Genomic DNA, 26,657 nt, shown 5'->3' with positions numbered 1-26,657 from the left:
GTCGGGAAAGAACATACTTTGGATGAATTGAATCCTTTTAAATTTACTGAGACTTATTTTGCAGCTTGGAATATGAGCTCCCTTGGCAAATATTCCGTGTGCATGTGGGAAGGAGGTGTATTCTGCTGTTGTTGGGCACAGTGTTCTAGTAAGTGCCAATCAGGTCAAATTGGTCAACAGTGTTCTTACAATCTCCTGTATTCTTACCGATTTTCTGTCTCTTTGTTCTATCAATGATTAAGGGAGGGGTGTTGAAATCTCCAAATACAGTTGCTGACTTGTGTATTCATCTTTGCCGTTCTATCAATTTTTGCTTCATGTGTTTTGAAGTCCTACTATTAGGGCCCTAAATATCTAGGACATAATCCTCAACACCAGACCCCCGTTACCCCTGGTACTACGCCCCGTTCTGAAATCCACTTTGTCGGAAATGAGTAAAGCTGCTCCGGCTTCCGTTTGATCAGTGTTAACATGGTGCATCTATCTGCATCCTTTTCATTTGAACCTATTGTATCTTTATACTCAGAGAGCCTTTCTGTGACCCACACGTCACTGAGTCCTGCTTTGTACCCCACTCTGCATCTGCTTTGCACGTTCTTTAATTGGGATATTTAGATCATTTTACATTGAATATAATTATTGACGTGGTTACAGGTTTAAATCTCTCATCTTACTGTTGGCTGTGTGTCCTGACTGTTCTTTAGTCCCCTTTTCCTCTCTTTTTGCCTTCTTTTGGATTAATTGTATATTTTTACATTCCTACTTTATCTCTTTGCAGGTTTATTAGATATATAACTCTGTGAATGTGATTTGTAACTGCAGTATCTTTTTAGTTTATATAGTATCATTTTTAAGTCTATCTTCAGGTGATGCAATAACACTTCAGGTGTGGCGTAAGGACCCTAAAACAGTACTCTTGCATTTCCCCCCTCTTGGTCTGCATGCTATTCTTGTCTGATGCTTTCACTGTATTTAGGCAGTCAATTATCTTTTAAGGAGATATAAGTAAGGGGGAAATCTTACACATCTACCCCTTCAGCTACCATCTCCAGTGCTCTCCAGCCCTCTGTGTGGATTCAGATTTCCATGTGGTATTGTCTTCCTTCTACCCAAAGGACTGCCTTCCCCGTTCCTTGTCGTATGGGCCTGCTGGTAAGGAACTCTCCCACCCCTGCGTGCAGGCAAGGTCCTCCTTTCACCTTTATGTTTGAAACATATTCAGTGGATGTAAAATTCCAGGATGATAGTTTATTTTCTTCCAGTTTTTCAAAGATGTGACTCCAGCGTCTTCTTGTTTGCACTGTTTCCAACAAGAAATCTGCTACCACCCGTATCTTTGGTCCTTCCTCTGTTCCCAGCTTGTCTTTTTTTCTCCCTCTGGCTGCTTTTAAGATTTTCTTTCCATCACTGGTTTTCCGTGGTCTGATTACGATGGGCTTCGGTGTGGGTCTCCTCCTGTTCCCTGGGCTTGTTTCTGGTTGAACTTGTGTCTGTGTGTTTGCTTTCGTAACATTTGGAATTTTTAAGTCATTATTTCTTCAAATATGTTTTCTGTTTCAGCCTCTTTCTCCTCTTCTTTATAGACTCCAGTTGCACACACATTAGTACTTAAGTCATCCCACAGTTCACTGATACACTGTTGTTTTTTTTTTTTTAATTCTCACTTCTGCTTCACTAGTCTCTTTTTCTGCAATGTCTAATCCGTGGTTCATCCTTCCAGTGTATTGTTCATCTCATGTAGTTTTTATCTCTAGAAGCTTTATTTGGGGTGTTTTTACAGACATACCTCAGAGATACTGCGGGGTCAGCTCCAGACCACCGCAAATAAAGCAGGCATCACAATACAGCGAGGCACGTGAATTTTTGGTTTCTCAGTACATATAGAAGTTATGTTTACACTATACTGCAGTCTATGACGTGTGCGATAGCATTATGTCTTTAAAAATGTACATACCTTAATTTAAAAATCCTTATTGCTTAAAAAAAAAGCTAGCCGTCATCTGACAAAGCGGGGCTGCCACAAGCCTTTAATCTGTAGGAAGTGCACTCCCCGTGAAGTGTAGTAAAGTCAAGCACAGCAAAACGGGGTGCGCACCTCTGTCTCCTGGGCCTCGCCTCCGCCTTTGGAACTTACTTGGTTATAGTAACTGTCTGGATGTTCTGTCCACTAATTCTCACATCGTCGTCAGGTTTGGGTCAGTTTCAATTACTGAGTTATGTCCGCCTCTTGCGTCGTGTATTCCCAGTTTTTTGAGTGCCTGGTAATTTTTTGTTGGATTCCAAACATTGTGATTGAACCTACCCGGGCACTGGATAACTTGGTATTCGACAAATATGCTTGAACTTTGTTCTGGGACTCAAGATCCTTGGAAGCTGTTTGGTTTTTCCGGTTCTTGCTCTAAAGAGGCGCTGGGCAGGCCTGAGGCAGCGCCCTCTCTAGAGCTGGTTACTCCAGGACCCTCCTGTGTGTTCCCCCAACGCCGGGGAGTCTCCGGTTCCCCAGGCTGGCTGGCGGGGTGGGCAGTCTTCCCAGCCTCGTGTGAGCACTGGGCACTGCTGACGCTAATCCTTCTGGGAGGTTCTTCCCTCAGCCCGACCCACAGGAGTCTCCTCACATGCATGTGCTGCTCAGGACTCAGCCAAATACTCAAGAGTGACCCTCTGCTGGTGTCCACCACCTCTCTGTGCAGCTCTCTCCTCCCTGGGACTCTGTCCTGCAAATCTTGGTGGCGTTAGCCCCCTGGACATACCTCTGGGCTCCCACGGTTCCCCTGCCCTGTGCTGTGGTGGGAACTCACTCAGGCAGGAGGTCATGATGACTCGAAAGCCCCCCTGGCTCCTCTCCCATCTCCTGGACATCGCTCTCCTTTGTCAACTGATGAGCAGTGTCTCAAAAACTATTATTTCATATCTTGACCTTTTTTTGGCTTTTTTCAGTCCATCCAGGCTCTGTCACCCCATCTTTGCCAGAGGCAGGAACCCCCAGCATGAAGCTCTTTTTATGAATTCCCTTCCTCAGCTCCACCCCCTCAGTCTAGTCCCTGCCTTACAGCTGTCTTTAAAGGTGCCGGGGTCCCTCAGTCCCCTCTTCTGGGATGTTCTCCACCCCCGTTTTCACCCCTGAGTTAGAAGGCCTTCCTCTTCCCTCCTGCAGGCGAAGACTGTGTCTTGGTCTTGTGACCAAGGTCTTCTCTCCTCTTCTTCTTCCCAAGATCTTCTTTGTTGAGCTGAAGGGCAGGGGAACATTGTGGTGCCCAAGATTGGGGGCTGGAGTCCAGGAAGCGATGGCTCTGCACCAGCCCTCGATCCTGGGCTCAGGGATGGGTTCCGGGGCCCAGTGCACGGAAGAGTCAGGAGGACCAGAAGCGGAAGGGCCTGTGCAGCGAAACAGGGGCTGGGATTCTGGCCACACATGGTGCTTGTGCAGGACCAGCCTGCCAACAGCAGCCTAGAGATAAGCCTGTTCCTTCTCCCACTCCACCCCCAGTGAGGTCTTGTTCCGGAGGACACAGGGGACATGCCCTTAAGTCCCACGGGAGCAGGTGAGGACCCCGAGCCCCGTAAATATGGGCATTTCTACTTCTGTGAACCACCAGCAGTCAGAGGTCGGCAGAGATGGAACCACGGCTGGCTCCCCGGGCCCATCCCCAACATCCTATGTCCTCTGTGACATGGCTGACTGGCCTCCTGCCATGTGGGCTTGCCCACCTTTAGGTCAGGGCACAGGGTGGGAGGGTGCGGCTGGGGGTCCTGCTGAGGCCAGGCCGGGACAGCAGGGCCAGCAGCTCCCCGGGGAACACTGGCAGGTGCTTCTGTGGCCTGCAGGGCCGTCGGCCAGGAAGGAAAACGCGGCTCATTTGAGTCTGTGGACAAGGTGGCTTTTCTAACTGGCTTTAACTGAGCTGCTTTATCCACTTCAGCCCCTGAAACCAGGCGGTGGGTGGGGAGGAAGGTGGAGAGGAGGGAATCCCATTGCCGCCTGTGTTCTCGAAGATGCTGTGAAGCTCTGATGTGTCACAGACACACAGCCTCCAGGCCGCCGTCCCCCAGATCTTAGTGCCAGTGAGGACTTTCCCCTGTGGGTCGTGACCCCGGCACCAGGAACACCGCTGACCCTGACCCTGACCCTGATGGCACGGGCATCCCCAGGCCCGCCGGCTCCAGGCTGGGCGGATTACCTCCAATACCTGCACGCTCTCCCTGGCCTCCGGGGAGACAGCTTCCTGTGGCTCCTCCTCTGTTCTCTGGGTGTCCTGGCTGCTCCTCCCGAGCTCAGCATCTTGGAGAGAAAGAGGGGTGTGAGGACAGAAGAGAGATGATTCGCAGCTACAGGGACGGCGTGGTGACCACACCGCAGCGTTGAGGAGTCACCCTGCTGGGGGCAGCGCCGGGAGTGGGCAGAACGGGGTCTCCGCGGCCCGCCCCACTTTCCACCTCTCCCTGGCCTCGTCCACACCACGGGGGTAAAGTGACACCTGGCCTCGCGGGAGCCAAGCAGACAAACCGCTGCCCCCCTGGAGGCCCTGGCCCGCCAGGTCCTGAGCTACGTGACCTTTCACAGGAGCGCCTCGAAAGCTTACAGACCGCCGCCCACGAGCCTCCCGGACGGCGGGGGGCGATGTGACTTTACGTGGGAATGTGACAAGACAGCCAGAGCGCCAGCGCGGGCGGAACGCGGGGACAGCTCCGGGGCTGCTTCCCGGCTCGAGATATTGGAACCGTGCCTCTGCGGCCGCGACTTTCTTCTACTTTCTGAGCAGAACTGGAGGGAGGCGCTGCTGCTTTCGTATGTTCTGGAAAGTCGGTAATCAGGGTAGCATTCGTGTATCTACCCTTCGCCGAATATTAGAGTAGAAAAAATTATTCCCATTTTGTCTCAAAAGCTCTTCCCCCAATCCCTTCCCTTCTCCCTCCTTCTGCTCTCTCCCTCGTCTGTCTTTCCCCCCTCCCCCATCTCTCCCGCCCCCCGCCCCTCCCCCGCCAGCCCCCCCCGCCCCTCCCCCGCCAGCCCCCCCCCCCCCCCCGGCCCTGACCTCTGCTCGGAGCAGCCCTAGGACGCGCGAAGCGCCACGCAGACGCCGGAGGGACCCAGAGCCTGCGCTCTCAGCGGAGCCTGCTGCCCCGTTTTCTCACTGCGAAGCATCGCAGCGGAAGCCATGGGGCCAGAGGCAGCGGACACCTCCTCTCCCGCTGCGTTTGCCCTTCCGGCAGCAGCCAGGGCAGGGCCCCTGCAGGTGCCTCTCCACCCCAAATCCCCGGTTACTCAGGCCCTAGGCCTGCTTCTGGCAAAGATGCAGGTGAAGAAAGTAGAATGAAATTCTAAGAGAACACTGATGCTCAGGGAGGTGTAAAGGCAGAGACAAGGAGGCAGGTAATGTCGAAGGGACCGCGAGAGAATCGCATCCCTGCGCAGCAAGCAGCTCTTGGGGGAGGAGGGGGGCAGCAGATGTCGTGAGAGGAGGAAGGGCTCAGAATGCCTCCTCTGAACGCAGATGCTTCGGGGAGCATGAAACCTGTTCTGTCTGAAAGCGGCCTGTTCCCCGCGAAGACTTTCCAGATCATCCGTACCGTGTTTCTAGCGTCCCTGTGATGGCGAGAGCGGAGCGCTTCTGAGGTTTGGCTTGTGACTGAGCGACGCGGTGGACGGTGAGGTGCACGTCCGCTCCCACGGAACCGGCACCTCCACGGACAGCACAGCCCGTCCAGCGCCCGGGAGCTGCCCTCACCCGCCCCCGGCCAGCGCGCCTCCTGCGGTAGCTGCTGCTCTAACTTCCACTGTCACCGACTCGTTTTGCTCCGCAGCCAAGTTTGACAATTAAACAAAAACTTCTACCAGTAACTCCCTATTCTTAAGTTGCACTTTATTTTAAAAAACGGTCTTTCCTTATTTTAACTTTTAAATTTGAAGAACTACTCAAAATACAGCCCAGTTTAAAAGAAAACTAGGCCTCTCCTGTGCACACATTTATTCTATAATTAGGACGAAATTACTAAGAAGCCAGAAATTTCAGAGGCTGGATCAAATTTGCAGCGAACAATTAATCCTGGAGGCTCGCTGTCTGACAGGCGAACGTTCACAAGACAATTGCCGACCAGGACGATTAGCTGTCGGGCTGCCGTGTCTCGGGAGCTGCCGTTGTTATGAAGCAGCTGCCACGTTCATCCCCAGAGGCGGCTGCATTTCAGAACTGGGCGAGGTGATGCGGCGCCTCCCCTCCCCGTGTCTTCGGGGTTTTGTGAGGTTTAATTAGTTAATGTTCCTAATGTGCCCGGAGATCCTCACCTGTGAGGTGCCATCCCAGGGAGAAGTCGAGGCAGCGGTATCACGTAACACACAACCAGACACACAACCCAGGCTGCCAAGTTAATTGTTGTTTCATTGCCGATACCACCTAAGCAGCCTGGAAGCCACGAACGAGGGGTTCATAGGGTACCGTCTGTTAGGACCTTTTCTCGGAGTGAGACTGCCGCTCCGCGGTGGGCTCACCGAGAAGCCAGTCAGGCTGGATGGAGGTCTGGGCCCCTCCCCAGGCACAGCCCCCACTATCGCCGTCCTAATTTTGCATTCCTTTTCTTAAAGAGCGCTCTCAAATTGTATAGACCTGAGGTCCCACAAGACCCGGTCTGCCCTGCCTTTGATACGACTAACAGACAGGGAAAGCTGAAGAATACATCGTGGAGGCTTTAGGAACACGAAACAGTACCCAGTCTAGTGGGTTTTAACATTTTTTTAAAATATGGATCAAAAACCCTAACAAGATTTTTTTGTGAAATGAAATAAAGAGATTCTAAAAGAGTAAATATGGAAGAACAGCTAGTCAACAAAATTTCAAGAAATAAGAACAAAGAGTAGGTGAAATTTTCTAAGGAATATTAAGACATGTTAATGCATCTCCTTTACCTGTTGGGTTTTTTCCCTTTCCCTAGAATTCAGTTGTTGGTCTACCATATATGTTGCAAATGTTTTCTCCATGTATCTACTTATTTAAAAAAAAAAAAAAAAACCTTTTTAGGGTACTTTTGATAGACAAAACTTTTTAAATTTTTTACTTGAAGCAAAGGTGATTCACAATGTTGTGTTAGTCTCAGGTGCACAACAAGGTGATTCAGTTATCCATCTATATATTCTTTTTCATATTCTTCTCCATTATAGGTTATAATGGAAATAGTTACTAGGAGTCGGAACAGAACAGAATGAAATCCAGAAAAAAGAAAATAATTATGAAATGTTCACATATGTTAAGGGTAGCATTGGTGGAGGAGGAATAAACTATACAATAAATAATATTAACCACATGGGAAAAATTTAATCTGGGCCCTTATTTCACACAATACACAACAATCATCTGCAGATAGAGTAATAGCCCAAAGTTTTTTAAAAATACTTTTAAATGACTAGAAGAATAGGACAATATCTCTGTTACCTTGGAGGTGGAGAAATCCTTCCTTAAAAATGTGGGGGGGGTTATCACTCAGTGGTAGAGAGTGTGCTTAGCATGGACAAGGTCCTGGGTTCAGTCCCCGGTACCTCCATTAAAATAAATAAACAAACCTAATTACCCCCAAAAATAAATAAATTAAAAAATTTTTAAATGTAGATAGAAGTCAGAAAAGAAAAATTTTGACATACTTGACCACATCAAAATTTAAAATTGTCACATAAAAAGACAAATATTATATCACTCAAATATATCACTTACCTGTGGAATCGAAAAAAAAATGATACAAATGAACTTATCTACAAAACAGAAATAGACTCATAGAAACATAGGAAACAAAACTATGGTTACCAAAGGGGAAAGGGGGAAGGAGGAATAAATTAGTTTAGGATTTGCAGATACACACTACTGTATATAAAATAGATAAACAACAAGGTCCTATTGTGGCGCACAGGGAGCTATATTCAATATCCTATAATAACCTATAATGGAAAAAATTTGAAAAAGAATATATGTGTATGTATGTATAGCTGAATCATTTTGCTGTACACCTGAAACTAATACAACATTGTAAACAAACTATACTTCAGTAAAAATTTGTAAAAAGTTCTGTCTGTCAAAAGTACCTTAAAAATTTTTTTAATTTATTAACTTTGATGGAAGTGCTGGGGATTGAACCCAGGACCTCATGCATGCTGGGCATGCGCTCTACCACTGAGCTATACCCTCCACACCTTAAAATTTTTTTAAATAAGTGGAGAAAATATTTCCAACACATACAGTAGACCAACAATTGAATTCTAGGGAAAGAGAAAAAAACCAACAGGCAAAGGAAATGAATGGACAGGAAATGTCAGTGACCAATAAAAACCACAAAAAGTGTTCAGTAATAGTCAGAGAAATGAAATTAAGACAATGCTATCACCTTTCACACCTATCATACTAGCAAAAGTTGAAAATGCTGACAACACTAGGTACTGGAGAAGAAGGAAAGTCTCTGGAGGAAGGCCACTGATGTGGCCACGTTTGGTGGCAATGTAGTTCCAAACCCAGCAAGAACAATTCTGGGAATAGAGCTTGTGGAAAGTGTTGCAAGGGGCCCGGGGAGATGTGTGCAAGGATGCTACTGCAGCCCCCTCTGTAATAAAAAAAACCTAGTAGAAACAACTTAAATGTCCATCTGGGGATGAACGAGACACATTCTATGCAGTGGAATCCAACCCAGAAGATAGGAGTGCCCCAGACAACATTTTAGATCTCGAAAAGCTGAGAGCAGAGGCAAATTTCAGAACACCGCATACCCAAAACACACCATTTACGTAAAAACACTGCCACAAAATGCTAGTGTTTTTCCTATCAATACAGGGACTTCAAATAAAAGCATGAGAAGAGGTCCGGAGGGGGACAGACCAACAAAGACCTCTGGAGGTGAGAGGGAGACACAGGCTTGGACACTGATCAAAGGGAAGGCAACTTCAACCGCATTATCCTAATTTTTAGGTTCGTGTATTATTTTTTTTTCACTGATTTTTTTTTAAATTTTTTTTTTTGTGGGGGGGTTATTAGGTTTATTTCCTTATCTATTTTTAATGGCAGTACAGGGGACTGAACCCAAGACCTCGTGCGTGCTATGCATGCGCTCTACCACTGAGCTACACCCTCCCCCTAATTTCATGTATTATTAATGCAATTAAGATTCCAAAAAAGGTCTAATAAAAAAGGAAATTTCCATCTTCAGAATAGTACAAAATGGTCATTTTTGTTTAGCCTTTTAACATCATGGATGATTTCAGAAAAGAAAGACTGACAAATGAGTTGAAGTCACTCAGATTTAAGAAGAGGAAAGATTAGGGGTTCAAACAGTTAAATCATTCATTCAGTTGAAGTTCAGTGGAGAACAAGGCGTTGCAGGTGCTCTGTGAGGTACCCAAACGTAAGTAACAAATCAGATGAAGTCCTTACTCTCAGAGGCTCACAGTGATCAGGGTGTGCAGGTGAGTGCACGCACACACACCCCAAGTATCTTGCAGTGTGAAAGGTGCTAAAGCAGAGGAATGAACAAAGCACACTGAGTGTTCACTTATGCATTCATTTGTTCATGTAAGAATTCATATTGTACACCTACCATCTGTTAGATATTAGTACTCTAGACGCAGGGGACTCGGCAACGGACCAGCCTGCCTTGCACTGCGGAGGCAAGTCAGCAAGCGAATGAGGAAACGCTGAGCTATGAGAGATGGCATGAGGAACGTTAAGGCCACGGAGCTGCTCCAGGCTGAGGGTCCGAGAGGTCCTTCTGGACGTTTAAGCTGCAATCTGAAGGGTGAGACGTAGCCTCCAGACAGTAAGAGAACGGACAGTGAGCGGATGCACACCTCTCTCAAGGAGTTCTGCTGAGGATGAAGACGTCCTTACTTCTTTTTTTTTTTTGTAATTGAAGTACAGTCAGTTTACAATGTTGTGTTAGTTTCTAGTGTACAGCACAGAGATTCAGTTATGCATATATAAATACATATATATATATATTCCTTTTCATATTCTTTTTCATTGTAGGCTATTACAAGATACTGAATACAGTTCCCTGTCCTGTACAGTAGGACCCTGCTGTTTATCTGTTTGACGTCCTGACTTCTTGACACGTTTCCTTCCTTGGTTTTCCTCCGGCCCTTTGGTCTTCTTCATAATTGTGTTAGTTTCCCAGGGCGGCTGTAACAAATGACTGCTCACTGGGTGGCTTAAAACAACAGAAATGTATTCTCCCCAAGTCCTGGGAGCCAGAAGTCCAAAATCAGTATCTCTGGGCAGAAGTCAATCAAGGGGCGGGCAGGGCCCTGCCCCTCCGGAGGCTCTTGGAGAGGGTCCACCGCCATCTGTTGCAGTTTACGGTGGTGCTGGCACTTCCCGCCCCGTGGCTCCATCACTCTGATCTCTGCCTCTGTGCTCACACGGCCTCCCCCTCTTCTGTTTGGGTCACCTCCCTCTGCCTCCCTCATCAGGACACTTGAAATGGCATTTAGGGACCCTGAGATAAACCAGGATAATCTCAAGATCCTGAACCACACTTTTTCCAGATCTAAAGTAACATGTACACATCCTGGGGATTAGGATGGGGAGATCTTTGGGGAGGCCCTGTTTCGGCCTAACCTCCGTAGGCACCTGCTGCTGGCCGAGTGCTGTGTATCCACCCAAGTGCTTCCTAAGAAGCTCATACTCAGCTAGTCCCGATCGGAAATCCCAACACCCCCATCAAACAAGTCACTCGCTCTTACTATTCCCATCTCACAAAACGGGTCCACCAGCCACCCTTGATGCTTCCCTTGCCCACAACCCTCCTTCCTCATACGCAGTAAAACATCAAGTTCCATTAATTCTCCAGACTCCCCCAGGTTCATCTACAAACACCATTCTGATTCAGCCCCTCCTCGTCTCTTCCCTGCACATGCCAGTGGCTCTTGGAAAGCCTTCCCGGGAACTGGAGGTTGACCATGCATCCCTGTCTAGCTAGAGTCCCAGCAACTCCCCAGCAGACACGCTGTCATCAAGCAGTCCCTGCGTTCTCCTGCGAGGCACCAAGCGCTCATTGCCTCTCCTCCACCTCCCGTCCCGCTTCGTGTCTCCTGCCACGCCCTCACTTCCTGCCCCAGTGTCACTGACCTGTGCTCTCCTCAGCAAGCCTGGGCTCTAACGCCTACTCACTGTGCACACGCACGTTTCCTTCCCGCTGCCAGGAAAATCTTTCTGCTCCTTCACCTAGAAAGCTCCAATTGGTTTTTGAAGTTTTGACCCAAAAGCTTTCTTTTCTATGAAGCCTGTATGGATGCTCCGAGGATGACTTGGGTGTAACTCTGCTGTGGTCCCACCACAATTTCCTATCTTTCAAAACAATTTTCTGATTGTAACTTCATTTGTCCTGCATGTTTATCCTGCCGTTGGACCATACAGGGCTCGTCACGTACTAGAGCAGGGTCCTGACAGCCAGTGTGTGGGCTGCACTCAGCACTGGCTAACTGAACAGCAAGGGGCTGATAACAAACTCCACACAGATACACAGGAAAACATTCGACAGGCCGCGCATGAAAGGAAGACAGAGAGCGTCTTCATAGTTTTCAAGGAAACTCCTCCCAGCTGAACTGCAGTACAGACCCCAAAACACGCAGTATGCTGAGCCTGAGCTCCAGGCGCTGGTGGTCTCCAGACCGCTGTCTTGAGATGAGACTAGAGGTTTCAGCTTCCAGCAGGTTAACCTGGAGTTTGTGTCTCCTTAGGACGAGAGAAAGAAGGCCACAGCAAAACCACCAGCTTTATTCTGTTTTGTGAACATGAGTTGCAATCATAATGCTGATTTTTCACCCTCTCCCCTTTTAGGCCCTTTTCCATGTAGGGTCCCCTCACTCTGCTCCTAGGCTCAGCCTGGGACCTGCTTTGCGTTACGTGGCATGTGTTAAGTGACGTATGTTAGTCCGAGGCCTAGACCGCAAGGGGCCTTGTGTATTTCCACTGGGTCTCTTGCACGGTTGCCATCCCCTTGAGGACATGCCCGTCTAGCCTGCTGCAGGATGAGAGGCACATGGAGCAGAGCCAAGGCTAGCCTCGATCCGCCAACAGGCAGCCAACCCGAAGACACGGGAGAAGACCAGCCAAGACCAGCAGAGCTGCCGAGCTGATCAGCTGCAGCAGCAGAACGTGCTCACTGCGGGATGCCACTGCGGTTTTGCAGGTGTTTGTTAGCAGCATTATCGAGGCAACGGATTATTGATGCAGTCACAAAATATAACAGAATCAACCAAATCCTGAAGCTGGTTCTCTGAAAAAACACTAATGAAATTGACACTGGTGGGATTAAGAAAGAAAAAGATACAAATGAAAAATACCAGGAATAAAACATAGAAATGTAGGGGACATCTGTAAAGTTAGATGGTAGATATAAACCCATGAGAACATTAAATGTAAATGAACTAAATACTGTAATTAAAAGACAACAGTTGTCACAGTAGATAAAGGCAACAACCAAACTCTACGCTGTTTACAAGAGACACATCTAACATGTAAGGAAGTAGGAAGGATAAAGGTAAAAGGGTGGAAAACGATGTGCATGTAAATATGAACCAAAGAAAGCAGATGTGGACACATTAAAATCAGGAAAGGTAAACTTTAAGGCAAGAAAAGATCACTAGAGATAGAGAAGGACACTTCATAACTGATTTTTTTTAAAGTTCAAGGAAGACATAATGACAAAACTTATGCACCTGAAAACACAGACTGAAAATATATAATGAAAAATGAAAGACTATGAGAAGAAATTGGGACAGCCACAGTCAAAGCAGATTTTTTTTTAAAGCAGGAGATTTTAACACACCTCTCATAAACTGATCAAACAATTGATGAGGTCAGTAAGGATTTGACAATATTATCTAATGTGGCTGATTCACCTAGAACACTGTAAACACTGTACCTAACGACTACTGGATACACGCTCTTTTCATGGACTCAAGGAGTATTTACCAAAATTGACCACATATTCAACAAAATTTAAAGGATTAAAATCACTCAGGGTAGGAGCTCCAGCTTCAGTGCAATTAAGCTAAAACCTAGTGATAAAAAGATACCTCAGACACCCAAATGGAGAGATCAAATGTGGAATATGCAAACAATGGAATATTACTCAACCTTAAAAAGAAGGAAGTCCTGCAATATGTGACAATAAGCATAAACCTTGAACATATCATGCCAAGGGAAGTAAACCATTCACAGAAGGACAAATAATACATGATTTCACTTATATGTTGTATCTAAACTATTCAAACTCACAGAAGCAGAGAGTAAAATGGTAGTTGCCCAGGGTTACATGGAGAGAATGGGGAGATCCTACTCAAAAGGTATAAACCTTTATAAGGCATCAAAAGTTTCAGTAACACAAGAGGAATAAGTCCCAGAGATCTGCTGTACAGCGCTCTGCCAGTAGTTAACAAAACTCCAGTGAACACTGAAAACTTTAAGAAAGCGCAGCCTATAATGAAAAAGAATATGAAAAGGAATATATGTGTGTATGTGTATGACTGAAACGTGATGCTGTACACCAGATATTGACACAGTATTGTAAACTGACTATACTTCAATTAAAAAAAATTTAGGAAAGCAATTCTCACGTTAAGTGTTCTTACCATAATAAAATAAAATTTTAGATTTCCAGTCTAGATGGCGGAGTAGTAGGACCATGAACTCACCTCTCCTTGCAACCACAACAAAACCACAACCGACTGCTGAACAGCCATCAAGAAAAAGATGAGCCTGGCAAGAAAGATCTGCATCACCTGGAAACATAGAGACGGAACCACAACAGGAAGAGAGCTGGGGTCAGAGCTGGTCGTGCAGGACGACAGCTGCAACCTCTTGGACCCGTGTGAAGTCAGCAGCGTCGCCCCCTTCAAGGCCCATGAAATGGCCTCGAAAGGACTGAGGAGAAGCTCCAGGAAGAGAAGGTCTGCTTCCTCGCATGTGCACACTGGCTGCAGGGGGTCCATTTTCACTTTTGTTTTTAATGATGGAAAGGGAGTCGCTGACAACAGAGGTGGAAATGTTGTTTAGAAAACCATCCCTCTCCTCGTTTTAGAAGCAAAATAAAACAGAAAGACTGAGGCAGCTTTACGTGTTCTGACCTGAAAAGACCGCAAAGATACACGTGAAGTGGAAAAGAGCAAGATGCAGAATGGCGTGTGTAAAATACTATTATCTGTGTTTCTAAAAAGAACATACAGACATGAGTGCTTGCCTCCGTGTAGATCACTCTGGAGTGACAGACAAGAAATTGACAATTAATGGATACCTCTGGGAAGAGAACTGGGTGGGAGGAAAGCCTGTTTACTGTGTAAACGGCTATATTTAGTACATAGATTATGATTCCCAAAATAAGTAAAATAATATTTATAAATAAAAAATAATAAAATTTTAAAAATATCTAACTAGGATATCCCTGTATGTTTGGAAATAAATATCCTTTTAAATAACTTATGGGTCAAAGGGTAAGTAAAATGAAATTTCAAAAATATTGACAATGAAAACATTTCAAAACAAACTTTGCAAGTTGCAGCTAAATCCAAGCATAGAGGATTACTTATGATTTAAACACTCATATTAGAAAGGAAAAAACCCTGAAAATCAATGAGTTTAAAAATCCACTTAAAGATATAGGAAAAAAACATCAAATTAAGCCCAAAAATGAAAAGGAGGAAATAATAAAGAAAAGAGTAGAAATAAAATAGGTAATAAACATAAAATAGGGAGGATCACGCAACCCAAAGTCGGTCCTCTGGGAAGGCTAATGAAACTGGTGTCCCTCTGGCAACACTGAGAAAGAGAACGCAAACAGTCAGGGTCAGGAACCACGAGACGGCGCCGTCACCACGCAGCGCGTGGATGCTCCCAGTACAGTAAGAGCAAAGGAAACAGCACCAGCTTTATCCTGATACATTTGGAATGTAAAGGAAATGTACAAACTACCAAACAGGTCAAAGGAAAACAGTTACATAACAATCCAAAAACTGAAACTGCAATTAAAAATTTCCCCCTCAAAGTGCACCGGGTTCAGAGAGCTTCACTGGCAAATTCTACAAAATACTTCAAGAATAATTATTTCTAACCTTGCATAAGCTTCCAAAAATAGAAGACAGAATACCCCTCAGATTTTTTTTATGAGGCTGGCAAAATCTCATTTCCAGAGCTTGGCAAGGACATTTCCAGCAGTGAAAATTAAAGTCCAGTCTCACTCATGAACATAGCTGCAAAGATCCTCAACAAAACACTAGCAGAAAAAAAAAAATCCAGGATTGCATAAAAAGAATAATACATCTCTATTATTAACAAAAAAGTTAACATACAAAAATCAATCAATATAATTCACCCCATTAACAGAATAATGGAGAAGAATACGATCATCTCAGTAAACACAGGAAAAAAGCATTTCATAAAATTCAATTTTACAAAAGCACAACTATTTCTGATAAATCTCTTGGCAAGCTGGAAATACAGAAACTTCCTTATTCTGCTAATAGATTCACAAAGCCATCTGTAATGGTGATATATTGAGAGCTTTCCATTTAACATTGAGAAAAAAACACAAGGATGCCTGCTAACACTGCTTTTACTTAAGGTATTGGCCGGTGCATAAAAAAGAAATAAAAGAATAAGACTTTGAAAGTAAAAAATAAAAACTTATATTATGCAAAGAAAATTCAAAATAATCTACAAATGAATTCAAAGAATTAATAAATCAGTGTAGCAAGATTGTTGGCTATACGGTCAATATCCAAACACCAACTGCATTTCTACGTAACAGCAACAATTTGAAAACAAAGATTTGTTAAAATATATAACGTCCAAAAGTGTGAAAATGTCAAATACCTAGGGGCAAATCTAACAACAGATGTGAAAAGCCTCTATGCAAAAACTATAGAACATTGTGAAAAGAAATTTAAAATGACATAAATAAACTGAGGAATATACCACATTCATACGTTAAAAGTCTTAATGTATCGTAAAGACGTCAGTTCCCGCCAAAATGACGTATAGATTCAAAGCAATTTCACGCAAGATCCCAAAAGTTATTATTATTTTGATTTAACTCTCGAAGTTTATTTGGGAAATCAGATAACTAAGAATTAAAAAGTCCATTTTTTAAAATAAGGTAGAGAGACTTGCTCTAGGAGATATCAAGATTTAACATAAAGCTATGGTGATTAACTCAGGATAAAAATGACAAATAGAATGAAAAATCCCAAAATCAACCCACAAATGCAGTATGGACAATTGATTTATGCAAAGGTGGCCTACAGTGGGGGAAAGGATGACCTTTCCAATGCATGGTGCATGGGCAATTGGATGTCCATATTTTTTTTTTAATGGAATGATTCCTCTAGCACAACACACGTGAAAATCAACTCCATGTGGATGGTAGATCTAAACATGAAAGGCAAACCAATGCGAGGTGGCGAAGCTGAGCAAAGGAGCCATTCTTTATTACCCTGTACCACGACTGTCTATGCCCAAGTTATGCTAAGTAATAAGTATTCAGCAAACATCTAAATCATTTCTAAAGAAGATAAAATATTAAAACATTCATTATGAAGTTTAAGTTTCTATACTTTTGACTTCTTATTTTTACAGAGAGACTAAAGTTTTTGGATCTGTCAATGAAGATATTTGGATTTGCCACATCAAAAAATTCTACTGCAAAGAAGCATGTATCTCTAAAAATTATGAAATTCATAAAATTTGCTGATCTGCTAGAAAATGCTGGTATATGACAGACAATCCACAATTGCCCGCTTCCTCAGTTTCTCTGTAAAATGAAGGTCATAACTGATAAAGATTATAATCAACATACATAAATGAAATCACTAGAAGGGAAATGACTTCGTATGAATGACAGGCAGGGAGTGCAGGATGTGTTCCTGTTAAGGTGAAAAAGAAAGAAATCGACTGGCCGTTCCAGAATGAGAAAGGGAAGGAGCAGATAAAATCTGAATGATACGGAAAGTTGTAGAAGGCTCATGGAAAGAAATTTCATGTTGTGTGGCTGGTCAAAGCGGCTGAGGTTGCGTGGGTTTATTTATACACTTTCTTTTTTTAAGTGAGCTTCAGTAACAATGTTTGAATGAAAAGCTAGGGTTTGGCCTTCCCTCTGTTAAAACAACAACGTTTTCTTGTTCTATTAATCTATTCTTTTTTTAAACATATATATTTATATTATCAGATTCTTTTCCATTATAACTTACTACAAGGAATTTAATATAGTTCCCTGTGCTGCACAGTACACCCTTGTCGTTTACCTATTCATATACAGTAGTGTGTGTCTGCAAACCCCAAACTCCTAATTTATCCCTCCTCCTCCCTTTCCCCTTTGGTAACTGTAGTTTGTTTTCTATGTCAGTCTATTTCTGGTTTGTAAATAAAATTTGTGTCTTTTTTTAGATTCCACATATAAGTGATATCATATGATATTTGTCTTTCTCTGTCTGACTGACTTCACTTAGTATGATAATCTCTAGGTCCATCCATGTTGCTCCAAGTGGCATTATTTCATTCTTTTTTACAAAACAAAGTGTCTCAGAGACCCATGGAGAAGAGACCATGCCAGGTACTCTGGAGTGCCGGCGCTGGCGGCACTGTTTAAACAACCCTGCGATCTTATCGCTGCACTAAGTAAGGATTTGCAAACTCTCATGGGAAGCCGATGGTTCCATGAAACTAGACTCAAGACCAAGCAGAACAAGAATGAATTACATGGTACTAAATGAACTGATGAAGGATAATTACGTGTTTTGTTTAAAATGTTGCTCCTGGATTTAGGAACCGCTTTCTTTTTCTCTTAAGCTATTTTAAACTTATGACAACTTAGTAAATTATACTTTTGTAAACAGAAATAAAATATTTATATTTTTCTCCCTGCCCGATGCCTCCAGAATTCAGAAACTCTGAGTATTCTCATTTTCGTAAAAATATAATTGTTTTCATAGCTTCATTAAGAATCTGTTCACTGTGTAACAGGACATAACTGGAAACATTGGTTATATGACCAAGGCTTTGATTAAAATGTCATATTTGAGAAAGCTGTCCATAGAATCTGCTATGACCAGGCAGGTTTAAGGAAATGGGCCGATTTTATGGAGCTAATGCTTACAGATCTCTCCTGGGTATCTGATGCCTGGCTTACAGGTCTCCCCGCATTACAAGTGAGTAAAGAAGGATATCGGGGGGATCTTGAGAAGAGAGAAATTCACCCAAATCTATAGGTACTTCAAGTGAAATCTGGTAGTGAGTTCTTGGCTTGGCATCCTGGCCTTCAGAAGCTTTTAAGAGTCCAATTTAAGCTTCCTCATAAAATTCCAGCAAAGCAGGCTCTCTGTTCCTCCCCAGTTGACAGACAGCTGCATTTTCTTCTGCAGTGCCAGTGGGTTCCTGAGACGGTGGTGAAGGTGAGAGAAAACAGATTTGGCCATATTGGGCACCTGGTCACCAGAGCTCCTTTTAACTCTGGTAAAGTGGATATGGTCACCATCAATGACCTCAACCATATAGCACACATTTCCAGGATGAATTTACCCACCGCGAGTTCAGTGGTTTAATGGCACAATCCCATTAGCATTAAAAAATCCCATATTTTTCACTAAAGCCCTAACAAGGCTCCTCCTTGGTCACGTTGGTATATACGCCTTTACTCCCGACTGTCAGTGGGTTACTCGCCACTACAGGGCGCGCCTGCGTGTGAAATTAACTTTGCTCCTGCTAATCTGTCTCTTGTCAGTTACTCTGCAGGTCCCTGACCACTAGGACCAGAGTTGGTAGAGGAAAAGTTTTTCTTTCCAACAAATGTTTTTACATCAAACAAGAAAAAAAAAAGAAAATAAATTAATCAAGCAACTAGAAGAGGAAAAACAAAGCCAAGCCAAAAAAAAAAAAAAATTAAGGGAAGGGATATCACAGGAATGAAAGCAGACATTAATAAGTTCAAAAAGAAATAAACCCACAGACTTGATAGATAAGTCTAAGAGCCAGCTATTTAAAAAGGCCAAACAAAAGAATCTAATTGTCTTTAAAGAGGTTAAAAGGTAAAGACAAGTTTAGGGAGAAGAAAGAGATATAACCAGAGATACGAGAGCGGAAGTTGTGGGCAGAGCCCCACTCTGGGCCCTTGGAAGCTGGATCCGTGCAGTTTGCAAGCCTCCTACTTAGAGGCTGCAGTAGAGCTGAAGTTAGTTTTGGTCACAGAGACTCTGGAACCATTTCCTTGAAATGAACTGTGTAGCGATAACCAGAGGCTGCAGCTGGATCAGGCACAGACGAGCTGACTCACTGAGAAACCAGGAGCATCACTAGCCCACGGAGACAGCAGCAGCAGCAGCAGCAAGTACCTGCGTGGGAAGCTGGGGAGCCAGGCTGAATCTCCCAGGGGGGCTTTGAATAGGATCACCTACCTGAAGTTGCTGATTCCAAGTGAGAATCAAGGTGGAGCCGAGAGAGGTGAGTAATAAAGGAGTTACTACAGATCTCTGCACAGGCCGGAGTAAGCTCAGATCATTTTCACTTTTCACCTACAAGAGTCACTTTAATCAAGGGATCCAAGTGACACACATGATCAGCAGTGGGACAGACTGCAGACGTGTAACAGCAGAACCATGTCCCTCCCGGACGGTCCTGCCAGACATGCCTAACGTGAAAGTCGTCATGAGAAGACATCAAACACAAACAAACACATTCTACAAACCAGAAGACTGTCATCTTCAGAAGTGTTTGGGTCATCAGAGTTAAGGAAAGACTGAGGAACTGGTCCAAAATGGAAAATAATATGGCAACTGAATGCACTTTGTCACTCTGGACTGGATACTTTTGCTACGACGGACATTATTGGGACAAATGGAGAAACCTGAATGGGTCTGGGACTGCAGATTGGATGGTAGGAACATTTTCAAGTTAATTGCTTGATATTGAGGGATGTTTGAGGCTGTAAAGGAGAGCGTCCCTCTGGGGAAACACACACGGAAGTTTTCACAGGTGACCCGGCATCATGTCAGCACCTTATTCACAAATGGTTCAGGAAGGGAAAAAGTGCCTGTAACCTTTCTGTAAAGTTAAGATTGTTTTCACATTTTCAAAAACAGAGAAAGGAGATACAACACTGTGTCAGAGTCACTTCTGTGACTGGGCTCACGGTGGCATTTGCTCAGGCAATTTTACTCAGACTTCAGTTCACATTGTGTTTATTTTTTGGACGTAAGATTATCTTGCACCCGCTTCCCTTCACCATCTGTAAACTTTTTAAAGCCTGCTGCATAGCTGACTGGTGAACACTCACAAGATTAGCCATAGCTTGAGGGAGATTTGGGGGGGGTGATTTATTTATTTGGATTTTTTGTTTGTTCATTTTTAGTATTGCAACTAAAAACTGGCTCTAGCCATCTACTTCTGCTTAGATTAAATCACGAGCCCCTGCAGCCACTGACCTTCAGTACTCCCTGAAAGGTATTCAGGGTGGAGATCAGGAATAGGGCGCTCTGTGCTCTGGGAAAACTGGTCTTCGGATAGACATTTTCAGGAGGAGATTTTATGAGCCCAAATTCTTGCATCTCCTCATACCTAGAAAAGCACTAAAATGACTAACGGTGACATCTGCTCCTCGTGACTGGCAGCAAGCCCCTGCCAGAACGTGCGCTTGACTGCATGTGCTCCCCTCTTCACTAAAAAGGCATACATAACACTAGTTTTCCCCCTGCCTCTTCAGAGCAGTTCCTCAGAGCTCTCTGAGATGCTGTCTCCCGGGCTAGAGTCCTCATTTTGAGACAGGAGGAAGGGGGAGGACACACCATTAAAAGAACGACGCAGCAGTTGAGGATAGGTTAACTGGTTAGAATCAACTAAGTCCAAGATGGCAGAAGACCTGACTTCTAGTAGACCTTGAGCTTCATTACACACTCATTGTAATATATTAGCTATATATACACTAAATGTAAATATGGATGCCAAGTGACACACCCACGGGTGCCATGACAGTTCCAAGGCTGACCATAAAAGGTCAAACCGTGGGCAGTGGCCCAACTCTGGGAAATCCCCGCCCCTTCCCAAAATAGTTGGAACAATCCTCCCACTTGTTAGCATTTGAAATTACCCAGCCCATAAAAATCAGGGAAGTAAGGGAATGCAAAACAAAGGAGGAATAATCAAGAAAGCATGTGCAGTGATTAAAGCAGGACCCTGGTTCCTCCTCAAGGGAAATACACAGCAACATCTTTGAGTTCCTCTGCAGGAACTAAGGCCCCGCCCAGGTGAGGATGGTAACTTCAGGCTGAGCACAAGCGTCCTGGGGCACCACCCTGTGACCTCACCACCAACCGATCAGAAGAAAGTCACACACCCTGCAGCCCTCACTCCAAAGTTTGCCTATAAAAACTTCTCCCTGAAAAGCATCAAGGAATTTGGGATTTTTGAGTGTGAGCCACCCATCCTCCTTGCTTGGCCCTGTAATATACCTTTCTCTGCTCCAAACTCCGTTTTGGTTTATTTGGCCTCATGGTGTGTGGGGCACACAAACTTGCATTCAATAACATTATTATGAATACTATTTTTTTGGTATAGTTAATTTTGTGATTTACTTTAGTTTCTCTTATCTCTAAAATCTTTCATGTAGATTGAAATCAGCACTCAATAAAAAAGACAAGAAGTCTTTTCCCGCATGGAGTTGGATACACAACATGTACATATGGTTGAAATAACTTTCTAGGCCCAAGATGGAGTCACCCCTGCCTGGGGCGGCGGGTCAGGGGTAGGGGGGCCACGTCGACAAAACCAGCCTTACGTAACTTTCATGTCCCTGTAAATGCTACACTTGAACAAAAATGCAATATATCTAGTCAGCCAGTCCCCAGATGCCAAAGCAACTCTGGGCCTTCTCACCCCGACTATGTGGTCCCAGCCAATCAGACACTGTTTTTCTCTTCCATGTTCATCCTATAAGGCTTCCTGACTTCTGGCCCATTCTGCAGTTCTCTGAAAAGAGACCGTCCACTTCATGAAGTGTTAAATAAAGTTTGTTTGTATCACGTAAACTGTCTTCTTTAATCCGTTTTAACAGTATGCACATACGTAGGTATGTATGTATATATGTTTGTATGTATATGGACATATACATACATAGGGAGATATAAATACATATATCCACAACTGTATACTAATCATTTTTTGAGCTTCATATACTAAATGATGCTTTTCTAGAAAAAAATCTAATTTCCTAAAGTTGATTCAAAAGAAATAGAAAACTTGAATATATTAATAACCTTGAGGGGAAATGGGACACCGTCAAAGGTAATCCTGAAGTCGGAGCTTCCAAGGTGACTGTCCCAGGCCTTCTGTGACTGAGCCTAAGCATTCCTGGGAGTCTGAAAACCCCCCAGAGCCAGAGCAATACGCAGCAGAGAAAAGGCTTGCGACCCCCGAGTGAAACACCTGGCTTCATGCTGGGCTTAGAATTAATACATTTTCCTTTGTTAGCTGCCACTTGCAAAGGCGGATTTTTAGCAATTGCTTCCTTAGTTGCTTCACTCGCTCGGAATACACCGGCTCTGTGATATGTTAAGAGTTGTCAAAACCCCTGTGTGAACAGACACGGGACTCACAGTGACCCCAGCGCAATGGGTACAGCCCGCCGACGGCCAATTTAATCAAGCGGGAATTCAGAGTGTTCACCGCCAGCAATTGATTTTCAAGAGGAAAGTCAGCAGGATCAAACAGCCTGTTGGGATGAAAACCCTCTGAATCACCCCTATCACCGTGTTTTCTAGCAACTAACTCCCGACTCCATATAGTGTAATGACCAAATTACTATAATTATCCCGCAACACAAGTGCCGTATCAACGTTATTTTAAACATGGATTTTTTTGCATAATCTTTCGCTATTATCATTCAGCCTCCCATTTGGGAATGGAAAACAACAACAAACTGTGCTCTACCCCCCAAAAGAAGAAAGGTCACCAGAGAGAACAAATAAAAGGGCTATTTACATGTGAATGCACTAAAGAGAGATGTGTTTTACAGTCAAATATACTCTTGAAATTCATTAAATGCCTTCTCCCCTGCTCCATAAATAGGGGCAAAAGAGACATCACCTACTGAGAAAATAACCCCGGTGCGTAATGATCATAACGAAGATAAATCAAGCCACTTTTCTTCCAGAGACCCCAGGGCCCTATGCAAACATGCATTTGTACTTCTGCCGTTGAGAAAGGACTCTTTCTCCGGGAGGGAGCGCAGCCGAGTCACTCCCAGCCCTGACGGGAGGGGACGAAGGTGGTCACCAGCCATCCTGCTCGCTGCAAAATAATGGATCCTCAGGAGGGGTGCCATCGTTCGTTGCTGCTTGTTTTTAAAGGCATTCAAAAGGGCTTAGAAACCAGTATTCGAATGAAGATGGAAAAGCAGCAAGAGGTTTTATTAAATAATCAAAAGGCTCACCAAGGTCACTTCAGGGCAATGACCCCACCAACAAGACCAGGTTTCAAGTCTGGATCACCAAGGGTTCAGCCCTGAGGACCCACGCAAGAGTTTATACTGGTGATGAAGTAAAAACCCATATTCTGAGGCAAATCAAGGAAACTTTAAACATAAAAATTCTTCTCTGCCCTTTGGCCTCCTCTTTGCATGATGCATTGACTAGCCTCCCCCCCACCCCCACTGGCAGAAACATCTGCTCAACCATAAAGAACATTCTCCTAGCACCAGGACTCTTCTTAAAAGATAACATTCCTTCTTGAGCTTGTAAGGGGTCACATGACCCACCACTTCGTACTGCCGTAAGCAGATAGGTTAGGGGGTTCCCTGGGGAGAGAGAACCAGAAACAGCATTCTTGACGTAAGAGAAGCCATTTTTGTTCTAAGCCATTTTGTAACCTAAGCTTGGCCACGGTGCTTTGACCTTGAACAGGTCTTAGTAATCAATGACCTTAAGGGAAGTAGAGAAGGTAGGAACAAAGGAAAAACAGTCAGGAAACAATAGTTCAGCATAAACCAGAGTCCGAGTTCCTCCTCAAGGGCTGCGCATAATCTGATATGGTCTTTGAGTTCTGCAGGGGCCAAGGCCGCCGCACAGGTGCAGGAGGAATGATGATAGTGACCCTCCTGACTTCAATCAACTAAGGCTTGGACTCTGTGCACCTTGACCCCAATTCTATGCTGAATTCTCCTTAGCTCAAGAATATGCATGAACCTTCATGAATATGCATGTACCTTCGTGAATATGCATGTCCCTTTAGCTTAAAACTTCCCCAGTGCTGCTGTCAGAGGAGACACTGCTCTGGGAAAGAGCTTGGTGTTTTCCTTACTTGCTGCAAGAAATACTAAAGCCTTCCTTCTCCAGTGCTTCAGCTTGGTTGTGTTGATTGGCTGTTGACATTCACCAAGAGGCAAACCCAGTTTTCGGGGAACACTCACAGATCTGGATTGCACAAACTATCTACGTCACTTAACGTATGGTCTTCTGTCTCAAAAACCTACGTAACTGTGCTTTGACCTCTAAGGGGTGAAACATTTCTCAAAGCTTTCTGAGAGGTTGTTCCTGGGTGGTAATCCTTAATTTGACTGGAATAAAGTTTTCTATCTCTTTCTTAGATGGACTGATGAATTTTTTGTTGACATTGTCAACCTTGGAGAGAATCGTGTCAGCCTGGGAAAGGTCTGGTATTATATATTTGTTTTGTCAACATCTTTTACAAAGCTTTGGAACCCACGTAGTTAATTCTAGAAAAACAAAGTTGGTAAGAGTGACTAAAGTTTTAGAAGAACGCAATTTTGTTAACTTCCTATACTAAAAAGACATTTGGTGGTTTAAAAAAAAAAGATGAAATTCAAATTGTGACAAATATGAGTCAGCACGTGAGGCTTTGTATGAGCAGTAAGTAGTGGGGACTTTGCTGCCACGATCCGCATTATTGCCAGTCTTACAGCCTTGGCCACAGGGCACCAGGGGACGGCTGACACAGGATCCCAGGTGTTACAGGCTGAACTGTCCCCCGACAAAATTCATGTTCAGGTCCTAACCCCTAACAGCACAGAATGTGACTATCTTTGGAGAAAGGGCCCTTAGATAAAGTGAAATGAGGTCACATGGATGGGCCCTTAAGCCAACAGGACTGGTGTCCTTGTAGGAAGAGGAGATGGACACACACGGGAACCACATGAAGACACGGGGGAGAGACAGCCATCTACAAGCCAAGGAGATCGGCCTCAGAAGAAACCAGCCTCGCCCACACCCTGTTCTCGGACTTCTGATCTCCAGGACTGTGAGAAAGTGAGTTTCTGCTGTTTAAGCCCCTCAGTGTGTGGAACTCCGCACTGATCATGCAAACAAACTCAGAGTCCTAGTGGGTCACTAGTTCAATGACTACAGAGCATACCAGGCGCTAACAACATGGTCTGAGATACATAATGCAAATATTCTGGCAGAAATACTGCTATGCTCTGTAGATGAGAATTTCATTCATATTTGGAATCCATGTTAAAAGAATGAAGTAAAACAGAAAACAACCCAGGCGTATAAAACAGAGCCTTAGGAAAAGAGGCAAAGAGGCCTGGACTGTTTGATACACCACTTGATAAGTAAGACTTGATTTAGCCACTGTTTCTTAGCTGTGTCTTATTAAGACAGGAGAGAAGGGGACAAGGCACAACCACTAAAACAATGACACAGCAACTGAGGACAGTTTAACTAGTTAGAGCCAACAAGGCCCAAGATGGCAGCAGATCTGGCTTCCAGTGGACCTGGAGCTTCATTCTAAGCTCATTGTAATGTATTAGCATGTTAAATGACACGACTCAGGGCCCATGACAGTTCCCAGGCCGACATAAAAGGCCAAAAAGTAGACGGGTTCCAATTCCCGGAAATCCCTGCGCCTTCCCCAAAACACCTGGAATAACTCTCCCACTTACGGGCATATGAAATTACCCAGCCCGCAAAAACTAACAGCCCCGTACGCCGGGGCCGCCTCTCTTGCCTCCTGGGATGGCCCGCACTCTGCATATGGAGTGTGTTTGTGTCTAAATAAACTTGCTGTCACTTTACTATGCCTCGCTCTTGAATTCTTTCCTGTGCGAGGCAAGAACCGATTCTCCGGCAACAATCTTAGTTCCAGATGTTTCCTCCCCTTGCAGAGTAGGTAATCTGAGGTAAGAAGCAAATGTAAGTTTAATAAAAGAAATTTATATAAGACGTAAAGAAATATTTCCTGACAACCAGAGTGATTTTTTTTTTTAATTTAAAAGGCAACATTGCTATGTCTTATACGGAGATGTTACAAAAATTTTGTTTTGAAAGGCCTTTTAAATGTACAGTAAGCAACACTTTTCCTGGGTGGGTTGGTTTTAGGGGTCTGTATTGGCTTTTCTTTTGGAAGTCCCCGATTCTGTTCCATGACATTGCATTTCTCCCTGCCGGGGGCACGTCTCGTTCCAGAGCCTCCGCGTGGTAGGGCCCACGTGCATAACGAGTGTCACCGCACAGGGCTCTTTCCTGCTCCGCAGGTCACACTGGCCTACGTGACAAACAAAAATTTTGTTTTTATCTTTTTTAATTTTAACTAATAAACATGTCGATGCCAGTACAGCTGGGCGAATGCAGGCCGTGCCCGATTTCGCCTTTTGCATCATCAGGAAAGTAGCCAGCTCAGTTCTGATTCCAAAGT

The 26,657-nt window shown here is 44.3% G+C and overlaps 1 protein-coding gene across 2 annotated transcripts in view; it reads right to left on the bottom strand.

The window, feature by feature from the left end:
• CFAP61 (cilia and flagella associated protein 61) overlaps positions 1-26,657 on the bottom strand; it is a 258,634-nt gene that overhangs the window by 184,149 nt on the left and 47,828 nt on the right. Inside the window, exon 9 of one of the 2 annotated variants that reach the window (XM_064475921.1) lies at positions 4,179-4,279. In XM_064475921.1, coding sequence (XP_064331991.1) covers positions 4,179-4,279 — 101 coding nt within the window. The remainder of the gene's footprint in view (positions 1-4,178; positions 4,280-26,657) is intronic. The other variant, XM_064475922.1, reaches the window with a different exon arrangement.

Source organism: Camelus dromedarius, chromosome 18 (genome assembly GCF_036321535.1).
Source record: "Camelus dromedarius isolate mCamDro1 chromosome 18, mCamDro1.pat, whole genome shotgun sequence".
In the NCBI taxonomy this organism is placed as follows: domain Eukaryota; kingdom Metazoa; phylum Chordata; class Mammalia; order Artiodactyla; family Camelidae; genus Camelus; species Camelus dromedarius.
Note: the sequence above shows the minus strand (reverse complement) of the source record. Positions and strands in the feature narration are given on the sequence as shown.